This window comes from Oryx dammah, unplaced genomic scaffold (genome assembly GCF_014754425.2).
Source record: "Oryx dammah isolate SB20612 unplaced genomic scaffold, SCBI_Odam_1.1 HiC_scaffold_12, whole genome shotgun sequence".
Taxonomy (NCBI): Eukaryota; Metazoa; Chordata; class Mammalia; order Artiodactyla; family Bovidae; genus Oryx; species Oryx dammah.
In genome coordinates, this window is record NW_024070196.1 from 11,570,435 (window position 1) to 11,582,567 (window position 12,133).

The window sequence follows — 12,133 nt, forward strand, 5'->3', positions numbered from 1 at the left end:
CTGGGTTGTATGGTAGTTTTATTTCTAGTTTTTTTAAGGAATCACCATACTGTTCTCCCAGAGAAGGAAATGGCAACCCACTCCAGTGTTCTTGCCTGGAGAATCCCGGGGACAGAGGAGCCTGGTGGGCTGCCATCTATGGGGTCGCACAGAGTCGGACACTGCCGAAACTTAGCAGCAGCAGCAGCAGCAGCATCCTGTTCTCCAGAGTGGTTGTATCAGTTTGCATTCCCACCACCAGTATAAGAGGGTTCCCTTTTCTCCACAACCTCTTCAGCATTTAATGCCCTTGTCTCTTAGCGGCCCCTGCGTTAATGTCTCTTCAGAATCCCAGTTGAATGTGCCATCTGCTTCCTCCTGACCGATACCCCCTCTTCCTCCATTGTGAGTATCAAGTGAGGTAGCTAAAGGCGAGTGAGTACAAGGAATATGAGGAAGCTTCCCCTTGCTGAAGAGTTCAGTCGATGAGAGAACAGTGCTAATTAGGCCATAATGTGTGTCTGGCTGCACTCCAGGCTCACAGGCTGTATCTCTGACCAGCCATTTTACACACCATCAGTTACAAGGAGGACCATGCCCAAAAGGACATGTCTGTGCCAACCCATCACCACTCCTGGGAATAATAATTCAGAGATGAGCCATTCAGTTGAGATAGCTTCAAAATCATCTTGGTTCCCAAAGGAAAGCTTTTGTAATGTGATTCTAGTGAAAATTTTATATAGGTTATTTTAAATAATAAAACCATCCCTGTCAATATCTTTGTCCAAGATCTAATTTCATTTTGTTACTTAATCTGTAGCTCATTCCTAATGACATAGGTTAAAAGTCAAGTTTATTAAAATATGCCTTATATTGGCAGTTGGACTCAGGATTATAAGTATATATATATTCAACTCGCTTCTTTGAAATTTTTCTACTGTTGTGATTAACTGAATGAAATGATATAATGCTGTCTAGAGGATAAGCAGTTAAATTTTAATTTATTTATTTAAAGTGATTTTCTGATTATCAAGTGTGAATGACAAATTTCAGTGTATATACTCTGTTCTCAGTACAGTTAGCTTTTAAAGCCGCATTGTAATAGGCCGTTGTAGATGTGTGTCAATGCTGATATACTGGGCTTACTTCCATGGTGTTAATTCTATATGCTCTGAATACATGGGGCAGGGGTAGTGACTTCTCATTTTTTGGAAATCAGTTTCTGAGACTCTCTACTCTCAGCATGAAAAAGAGCTATTTCTACTAAAATTGAATCTATGTCTTTAAGTAAATTGTGCTGCAATGCAAAAGTAAAATATAAGCTCCTCATTAACTGTGTCATAATACTACAATCACCCAGAAGATACTAGCAGTTTTCATACATGGTATTTATTCTTAATTATTTTCATAAAACACAATCTGAATTTTATTTTTAACAAAACCCTTTGAGACATTTTGATAAGGTCAACAGAAAGCACAGTCTTTTAACAGGAGGTGATCAACTTTTTGACAATAGCAGGACCAGCAGACCTAATGGAGTAATAGCCTGCAGGGTCCAGCTAAATATAATATACGAACGTAATCAACCTCTATGATGACTATTCAGAAGTAATCCCTTTAGCTTTGAACTGCAGCACATATTTCAACAAGGCAAAAACCTTATGAAGAAATTCTCTGCAGACCACACTGATACAATACAGCCTTCATATCCTGCTCAATGTGTTTGCTGCTTACAGTGAGTTTTAAATTTAAGGTAATGACTGCTGTATATTCATGTGAGCATACAACAATACTTTTGATTTGTTGTGGAAAGGTTGAATCCATTACCAGGGGTCTAGTCTATAAACTCTGACACAACCTTTACATATGAGTTATTATTTACCCTTTTCTGGTAAGACCATTAAGATGTTTTGCATGACAAAATGATAAAATTTCATTCACCTTTTCAGCCACAGAACTACCAGGTAACATCTCTTCCCTTTCAATTTATACTCACTTACAGATAGCATTTTTAAAATCTCATTTGTATATCACACTGTATTATATGAAAATTATATGCCATTGTCTTTGTGTAAAGGAATGGGATTGTAGGTTTATTGCAATTCAGCATCGTTGACTTATTCTGTTGCTCTTTGGTACAAGGTTAAGCTAAAAGCTGGTGAAATCAGATCCTTTTCTTGCCCACTTATGGGAATCTATGCTTTGAGAGTCTTTGGATCAGATGGTAAAGAATCTGCATATGATTCAGGAGACCCAGGTTTGATTCCTGGGTGGGGTAGATCCTATGGAGAAGGGAATGGCAACCCACTCCAGTATTCGTACCTGGAGAATTCCAGGAACAGAGGAGCCTGGCAGGCTACAATCCATGGGGTCTCAAAGAGTTGGACACAACTAACACTTTCACTTTCACTGTTATTAACAAGGAGATACTTGCTTCTATTGAAATTGTAAGCGGTGTAAGCAAATGCCACACTCTCAAGTTTGCATTGTTTCTGGTCTCCCTTGCTGGAGTGATATGGGTCCTAATCTTCCAGCTTCCTTGAAGCTGGTTGACCTACAGGTCAATCATCTCAGATCATACCTTAAGTCAGACCTACAGCAGGAAAACTAGGTTAGGAATTAAATTGAGTGCTTTTACAAGATGGAACCAAGAGTCAACCGTCCCATGATTCTCACCTTATTATTGCAAGTGAACAGAAATCTCCAAACACCTGGATGGTAACTTCATATCTTCCTTTATGTAAGTTAACCTTTGTTAAGGTTTCCTATGACAGTGGAAAAAAAGATGTCCCTTTCAACATAGGGTACTGGAATGCAAAAGTAGGAAGTCAAGAGAGACCTGAAGTAACAGGCAAGTTTGGTCTTGGAGTACAGAATGAAACAGGGCAAAAGTTAACAGAATTTTGCCAACAGAACACACTGATCATAGCAAACACCCTCTTCCTATAATACAAGAAATGACTCTACACATGGATATCATCAGATGGTCAACACTGAAATCAGATTGATTATATTCTCTGCAGCCAAAGATGGAAAAGCTCTATACAGTCAACAAAAACAAGACCAGGAGCTGACTGTGGCTCAGATCATGAACTCCTTAAATTGAAGAAAGTGGGGGAAACCATTAGACTATTCAGGTATGACCTAAATTAAATCCCTTATGATTATCCAGTGGAAATGACAAATAGATTCAAGAGATTAGATCTGATAGAGTGCCTGAAGAACTATGGATGGAGGCTCATTATACAGGAAGCCATAATTAAAACCATCCCAAGAAAAATAAATGCAAAAAGGCAAAATGGTTGTCTGAGGAGGCCTTAAAAATAGCTGAGAAAAGAAAATAAGAAAAGGCAAAGGAGAAAAGGAAAAATATGTCCATCTGAATGCAGAGTTCCAAAGACTAGCAAGTAGAGATTTTTAAAAAAAATCCTTCCTAAGTGAACAATGCAAAGAGATAGAAGAAAACAATGGAATGGGAAAGACTAGAGATCTCTTCAAGAAAATGAGAGATACCAAGGGAACATTCCATGCAAAAATGGGAACAATAAAGGACAGAAATGGTATGCACCTAATAGAAGCAGAGGATATTAAGAAGAGGTGGCAAGAATACACAGAATGATAGAAAAAAGACCTTAATGACCCAGATAATCACGATGATGTGATCACTCACCTAGAGCCAAACATCCTGGAGTACAAAGTCAAATGGGCCTTAGGAAGCATCACTACGAACAAAGCTAGTGGAGGTGATGGAATTCCAGTTGAGCTATTTCAAAGCCTGAAGGATAATGCTGTGAAAGTGTTGCACTCAATATGCCAGCAAATTTGGAAAACTCAGCAGTGGCCACAGGACTGGAAAAGGTTCATTTTCATTCCAGTCCCAAAGAAAGGCAATACCAAAGAATGTTCAGACTACCACACAATTGCACTCATCTCACACATTAGCAAAGTAATGCTCAAAATTTTTCAAGCTAGGCTTCAAAAGTACGTGAACTGTGAACTTCCAGATGTTCAAGCTGGATTTAGAAAAGGCAGAGGAACCAGAGATCAAATTGCCAACATCTGTTGGGCCTTGGAAAAAAACAAAAGAATTCCAGAAAAACATCTACTTCTGCTTAATGGACTATGCTAAAGCCTTTGACTGTGTGGATCACAGCAAACTGTAGAAAATTCTAAAAGAGATGGGAATACCAGACCACTTGACCTGCCTCCTGAGAAACCTGTATGCAGGTCAAGAGGCAACAGTTAGTACTGGACATGGAACAACAGACTGGTTTTAAATTGGGAAAGGAGTACATCAAGGCTGTACATTGTCACCCTACTTGTATAACTTATATGCAGAGTACATCATGCAAAATGCTGGGCTGGATGAAGTGCAAGCTGGAATCAAGATTGCCAGGAGAAATATCAATAACCTCAGATATGCAGATGACACCATCCTAATGGCAAAAAGTGAAGAGGAACTAAAGAGCCTCTTGATGAAAGTGAAAGAGGAGAGTGAAAAAGCTGGCTTAAAACTCAGCATTCAAAAAATGATGATCATGGCATCTGGTCCCATCACTTTATGGCAAACAGATGGGGAAACCATGGAAACAGTGACAGACTTATTTTCTTGGGCTCCAAAATCTCTGCAGATGGTGACTGCAGCCATGAAATTAAAAGATGCTTGCTCCTTGGAAGAAAAGTTATGACCAACCTAGGCAGTGTAACCAACCAAAAGCAGAGACATTATTTTGCCAGCAAAGGTCTGGATAGTCAAAGCTATGGTTTTTCCAGTAGTCATGTGTGGATGTGAGTGTTGGATCATAAAGAAGGCTGAGCACTAAAGAGCTGATGCTTTTGAGCTGTGGTGTTGGAGAAGACTCTTCAGAGTCCATTGGACTACAAGGAGATCAAGCCAGTCAATCCTCAAGGAAATCAATCCTGAATATTTATTGGAAGGACTGATGCTTAAGCTGAAGCTCCAATATTTTGGCCACCTGATGCGAAGAGCTGACTTATTAGCAAAGACCCTGAAACTGCAAAAGACTGAAGGCAGGAGGAAAAGGGGATGACGGGACAAGATGGTTGGATGGCATCACCAACTCAGTGGACATGAGTTTGAGCAAGCTCCAAGAGATGGTGAAGGACCGGGAAGCCTGGTGTGGTGCAGTCCCTAGGGTCAGAAAGAGTCGGACATGACTGAGTGACTGAAGAACAACAACACAGCGAGTGTGAATGTCTTTTATTTAAACCAGAAACTGTGACCCAAGTTGAGTAAAAGAAAAGCTGTGCATACAGTTATTCTTAGAGAATCTACTTGGAAATATTTCACAATAAAAATCACCTTGGCTCAACACCTGGGAAATGAATGTTAAACAATTATTTGAGACCAGCCAGGTATAATTTCAAAGTTGGAAAGTCCAGGAACAATTTCTCCAGTTTAAGAAATATTGTTGCTGCTGCTGCTGCTGCTACTGCTGCTGCTAAGTCGCTTCAGTCGTGTCCGACTCTGTGCAACCCCAGAGACGGCAGCCCACCAGGCTCCGCCGTCCCTGGGATTCTCCAGGCAAGAACACTGGAGTGGGTTGCCATTTCCTTCTCCAGTGCATGAAAGTGAAAAGGGAAAGTGAAGTCGCTCAGTCGTGTCCGACTCCTAGCGACCCCATGGACTGCAGCCCACCAGGCTCCTCCGTCCATGGGATTTGCCAGGCAGAGCACTGGAGTGGGGTGCAAGAAATATTGTTACACCCTGCCAAACCAAAGGGAATGCTGGATTGAAGACATTAGATAGTATAAAACAGGCATTAGGATGTCTGGATGGTTCTCTATATTGTGATGCATTGAAAATATTTAACTGAGAAGCCCAAGGTAGTTCTTTACTTCAAAGAGTGATGGAATATATTAGTTAAAGTAAAGGCTAAGCTTCTATTACAAAGAGTCCCAAAGGTACAGTAGCTTAAGTATAGGGAAGTTTGTTTCTTCCCTGATCCTGAAGTGAGCTGTCTACATTTACAAGGTAATCCCACAGGCATTCAGAAGGTCCTGACCTTCTGTCTTATTGCTCCACCATCCTCCAGGGCAGGGCTTCTCAATATTGCACTATTAAAATTTTGAGGTGAATAGTTTTTTTGTTGGGGAGAATGGTATGTCTGTCATGAGCATTGTAAGATATTTAGCATCATCCTTGGTCTCTACCCACTAGATGCCAATTGCACTTCCACCTACCAGTTTTAACAACAAAAATATCTGCAGATGTTTCCCAATCTTCCCTGTGGAGAAAAATCATCCAGTTGAGAACCACTGACTTGGATGTCATTATCATCTGCATGGTCGGAACCAAATCATAATTTTCCATGTTCAAGATTGAGGAAATGGAAAGTTTAAGGAGAAATGAATGCCCATTGCCTAATGCTCAGACCCAGAAGCAGTGTGTATCATTCTGTCCACACTCATTGATGAGAACTTATTCATGTGTCTTCAACCAAATCTGTATATGCTGATGGGGAAGATTTAGTAGAGTACAAAAAACTGATAAGTGAAAGACAGAAGGAATTACTAGAGCCATGTCTTGTGTATTCAAGAGAGAATGAGATCTAGTAAAGAAGTAGAGGGGTTGGCCTTAGATAGGAGCATGGGGGCATGAAACACACAGGACAGAATTAAGAGAATAACTCTTGACACAGAGCTTGTAGAAGCTTTTTCCTACTATGTTTTATTTCCTCTATTGAAATGGAAAATAAATCATCAGATGAGAATTATGATGCATATGGAGAGTTGTAGATTTTGGAAAATGGAAAAAAAAAAAGAGTAAGTCATCTAGGAAAGTGGAAGAATGAATGGGCTTAGAAATGTTTAATAGGATGGCCTGAGCATATTAATGACATGACATGCACGCAGGCTCAGTCTCGTCCCACTCTTAGGAACCTGTAGCCTACCAGGCTCCTTTGTCCGTGGAATTCTCCGAGCAAGCATACTGGACTGAGTTGCCATCTTCTACTCCCGGGGACCTCCCCAGTCCCGCGACTGAGCCTGCATATCATGTGTCTCCTGTATTGGCAGGCAGATTCTTTGCCACTATGCCACCTGGGAAGCCGTGAAGGATTCCCCCTAATGTCTGTGACCATGAATTTAAAGTGAGACCCACTTGTATGTTTTTCCAGCTGAGCCTTATGCTTCAGGACAGGAATAGGCAGCCTGTTGGATTTACCTAGGGTTATAGTTTTGTCAAGTGAGTACAACAAAGTGAGAAAAGGGTAAGGAAGTCAGCGCTTACGCAAGAGGGTGAATGACCATGGAATTTAAACAGTTCAAAGAAGGGAAAGAGGAAATCAAAACAGAGAGGAACAATGAAAAGATGATAGAACTGGAAATCCCAGTAGGGTTGAAGAACTGCTGGTGGTGGGGTAATAGAGGAAGTGATCTAGAAAGGATGAAAGCTGGTAGTCAGCTAGTTGAATGCAGGTGACTGAGGGGGCCTGCAGTTACTGGTAGTGACGACGTCTGAGAATGAGCATGGGAACTGGTGGCTGCAGTAAGGTAAAGACACAGCCTAAAAGAACAGAGCTCAAAGAATTGAGATCCAGGGCAAAAGAGTCTTCTGCATGAACATTTAAATTGCTACATTAAGAAAGTAGTCAGAAAGTGACAATAAGCCAATGATCCAATGAACTGAGAATACTGCAGTTGCAGGTAGATCACAACAATAGTTGAGTATGTAACTGACAAAGTGAGTTTCAGGAAGAGAAGAAGGGAAGGCAAGTGTCCTGAAAGAGAATAACAGGGAGGAGGACACCTGCCCTTCTCCAAGTCCAACAGTAAGAGGATCAAGGAAAAGAAAAAGTAAAAGGGTTTCTGGACTGGCAGTATCCTCAGAGGACAGCCAGGTTTCTGTAAGAGCAAGAAAGGAAAAGAAATTTCAGAAAATAAAGTGAGAATACAGTGGAAATATTCAGGAATTGTGGTGAGAGATAGGGACCAAATATGAAATGTGCCAAACCTGCTGAAAAGTAGAATGCAGGAAATGAAGGGGACATGGACACCTGTCATCAGCAAGGATAAAGAGCATCTTGTTAGATACATCCCAGTACATCCAAGTCAAAGTGGAAGGGCAGATAAGAAGGCTAAGTAACAAATTAGTGTATCAATTCCTGTCTGAGTTTCCCAAATCTTATTATTTGGATGCTTTATACTGATCTATAAATTAATTGTCCTTCTCAGTTTTTGTTTAACGAGTCATCTGATCCCCAAACAGTGGCTATTCCAGTTGCTGTTTCATATATCACAAGAATTCTGTGGGTTAGGAATTCCAATATATGGCTTGGCTGGACATCAGTTGAGGTTACCTAGTGATGATACTCAACTGACAGATGGGTGGATTTGCTAACTGACTGGAGCTTTGATGGGATGGTTAGAAGGTCATCTGGGACTGTCAACTGGAGCATCTATACATGGCCTTGCAGGATGGCAGTCTCAGGGTGGTAGATTTCTTATATGGCAACTGGCTTCCTCCAAAGCAAGCATCCTAAGAGAATTGAATGGAAGCAGCATAGCTTTTTCTGATTTAGCTTCAGAAGTCATGCAGTCACTTCCTCCACATGCTATTGATTACAAAAGAGTCCTCAGCCTAGCTCAGTTTCAGCAGGGGGGAAATTGGGTTCTACCTCTTGAAGGGGAAATGGCAAGGTCATACTTCTAAGGAACATGCAGAGTGGAAGATATCATTGTGGCCATCTTTGACCAACATTATCTGCCCTGGTAACACAAGTGATACATAACAGCTGAGTTTACATAACATTACATTACACACAATTGATACGGGTAAGAGTTGTTGTATTATATTAATCCCTCAGTGTGTCCAGTTCTTTGTGACCCCATGGATTGTAGCCCACCAAGCTCCTCTGTCCAAGGGATTCTCCAAGCAAGAATACTGGAGTGGGTTGCCATTCTCTTCTCTAGGAGATCTTTGTAACCCAGAGATCAAACCTGGGTCTCCTGCATTTCAGGCAGTTTCTTTACTATCTGAGACACCAGATACCCCTGAAAAGGGATTTCTAGGTTCAAACTTGAAAGAACTGTAAACTGTATTTGAGATAAAACATTAAATGTATACATATTTTTTCTTTAGGAGAGTTTAGAAGATCCACAATGGAAAGTTTATATCACACCTCAGAGTTTTCGGAAGAGGAATCCAGTGGGTATGATAAATCAAGTTAAACTTTCTATTAAATATCCACATTATACAAGATACAAAATATTAATACAATGTAGTTCTCCAAACACACAGAAAAAGTAACTTCATCTAACACTTGATAAGTCATAGATAATACTGAAACACCATTTTTTTAAAAATCACAAATGTACTTTACATAAGGTTAAGTACTTTTAATCTTTTCAGCTATGTCTAAAAATTACAGAATACAAAATGCAGTCAATCCTTGAACAACATGGAGGTCGGGGTGCTAACCCTCTTCCACACAGTGGAAAGTATCCATATACCCTATAGTCAGCCCTTCATATACTTGTTTCCTCCATATCCTCAGCTCTGCATCTGCAGATTCAACAGCCACCAATTGTATAATACTGCAGTGTTTACTGTTGAAAAAAGTCTGCATATAAGTGAACTCCCAAAGTTCAAACTCATGTTGTTCAAGGTCAGTTGTAATGTGGCATGTGTGTGTGTGTGTTTTTAACTTTCTAGCCCAATGTAAAATTTCATAATTTATTTCAGATTTTCAGGTAATCAAAAAAATGACATTTAAACCAGCTTTTGATTCAGCAACAAAGGAAGAAGAAATGTATCGTACCTCAGTCTTCAATACCTGTTACAGGAGTATGTTACAAATAATACAGATAGAGTTATAATAAAGATAGGGTTATAACAAAACTATGACTTTCATCGGAATTTGTATTACAATTTACTACCAATTTAGCCTAAAACATTTAAATTCTTGAAAAATAAATTTATCTCAAATGCTTAGGAATACCAATAATTACCCTAAGCTAAACTGTAAAATTTTCCTCTTATCCATTATTCTACAAGAAATAGTGCTGCTTTAGAATCGAAATTTGGTTGTGTCTGATGAGAAAATCATTTTAAGCTTAAGGAAATCTATGCTGAATAAAGGTGGGTAAAGATTTTTTAAAATTCCAGAGAATCTTTTTAATATACATAAAAGGATTGTAAGCAATAAAGACTACCATATTGATAACTACTGCTGCAACAGTTTGCTTTACCTGGGAAAGTGAGAATAATTTTAACTTTTTATACATAATTGGTTAAAATTTTTCCACATACGTGACTATACATTGTGTATAGTACGTTTTATTGTTTTAACAATAAAAACTATTAAAGACCAAAATGATTCTGTTACCATAGTGTAAAGTGTTTCCTTAAGCATTTTCTTTACAAATACACCATCTTATCTCACTGTTTAAAAAGATTGATTATGAGAAAACTTTTATTTGTTTTATAAGAACAATTCTAGCTTTGAAGTTCTAAATCCAAATAACAGATGCTTATTTTAACCTTCTAAAACCACTTTTGTAATAGCAGCCTTTTGCTGGAGTGTCTTCTTAAACTACTTTTAAGATCCTTTAAAAAGATGTTTGGAAAGTTTTGCGGGAATATTTTTAATCCCCACATTTTTTAAAACACTTCAGGACATTAGATGTATGAAACATAAGCTTGTCGGGAAGGTCAGTAGAAACTAGAATTTACGATCAAATGCTAAACAGCCACACTGCTCTCCCTTCTGATAGATTTAATCAAAAGGTTTCTGTGGTGGTTTCTCCTTAAATTTCAATTTGAGTAATTTTTATTTGTGAAACTGAAAACAAAATCAAGCTCTTATGATGACAGATGCAAATCACAATCACATCATATGCTAGTTCTTACCCATAAAAAGCCCTTCCATAAATAACGCAGCGAGGACCACTCACTGAGAAGGTATAAGTATTTACAATGGTCTCTAATTCCTTTTTTATCAAAATGACAGCATCTAAAATACAGCATTCCAGAATGTACCACAATTACTTGAGCTTTCAGGTTCTTCTTTAAAAAACTGGTACAATATCATCATGCCTTTTCAACTTTTCATACTTTCTCACAAGAATCCCTGAAAGTGGTTAAAAAAAAAAAATGTATCCCAGGTTACAATAAACAAGTATTTTTGTGCTCCCACATTTTAGGTTAACATTGATAATATCCTGGGGTAGATATGCGCTGATCTAATTTTTAAAGGACTGTTTATGTTTATTCTCTTCCTTTATTTCTTCCCTTCTAGGGACCTTCCTTTCCTCTCATAGGGCAGTGATAGCGTCTGCACAGGAATGATAGTATATATAGAAATGTAGAAGACATTTCTGGTTAACTTACTAGAGTCTCCTTTAAAGGTGAAATATAGGGAGTCTTTAGAAAAAGAAATGACCATAACTTCCATTAAGTTCAAAAGTTTTAAATGCCTTCTTTCCAAAGTTACTTTACCCAGATATTTTTTAAGGAATGTATTGTATTAACATTATTACTAATTGATAGTTATCTCTTCTCCCCCTGCCCCCTACATACATACCACAGAAATTATAAACAGTGACCTGGAGAATAATGTGGTCATGTAATTATTTGGAGATTCTTATTTTGTAAAAGAAAAAAGAGAGAGAGAGAGAAAGAAAGAAATTGACTGAAAATCAAATAAAGAAAAAGATTCAAATGCTCTAGATTTAGTTTATATATTACTAAAAGTTGATTTTGTTTCCAGACATCTTGCTTTTGTTTCTAACTTCTCAAGCTCTGTCTGACATAACAGTTCATAAAATCATACCCATAAACAATGAGTTTGCAACTGATTATATTGTTATTGTTTCCAAATTTTTGAATGTATATATAATAACTTTATATTTTATATAGCTGTAATTATATGTATATATAAATATGAATTGTATCAGTATTAAAAAAGTTTTTCATCATTATTTGCTTAGACAATAAAGAATTTATCAGGGTGAATAACTTTGCATCAGAGAACAATTAGCTTGTCACCATTTGTAATCCCTGAACTTTAAAACATGTTCAGAACCTACGAGTGGTCAAAGAAATACAAATTGAAGCAGCAGTGTAATCCTAACATTTTATCTACCATATGACCAATGTTGGAAAAGAATAAAAAATAAACAATGTTACAAT

The 12,133-nt window shown here is 38.3% G+C and overlaps 1 protein-coding gene across 1 annotated transcript in view; it reads left to right on the forward strand.

Annotated features, from left to right (window-relative positions):
• Positions 1–11,605, forward strand: part of TTC29 (tetratricopeptide repeat domain 29) — a 261,987-nt gene extending 250,382 nt beyond the window's left edge. Inside the window, exons 12-13 of the mRNA XM_040250416.1 lie at positions 9,083–9,152; positions 9,686–11,605. Of these exons, the coding sequence (XP_040106350.1) occupies positions 9,083–9,152; positions 9,686–9,716 (101 nt within the window). The 3' untranslated portion in view covers positions 9,717–11,605. The remainder of the gene's footprint in view (positions 1–9,082; positions 9,153–9,685) is intronic.
• Positions 11,606–12,133: the final 528 nt, after the last annotated feature.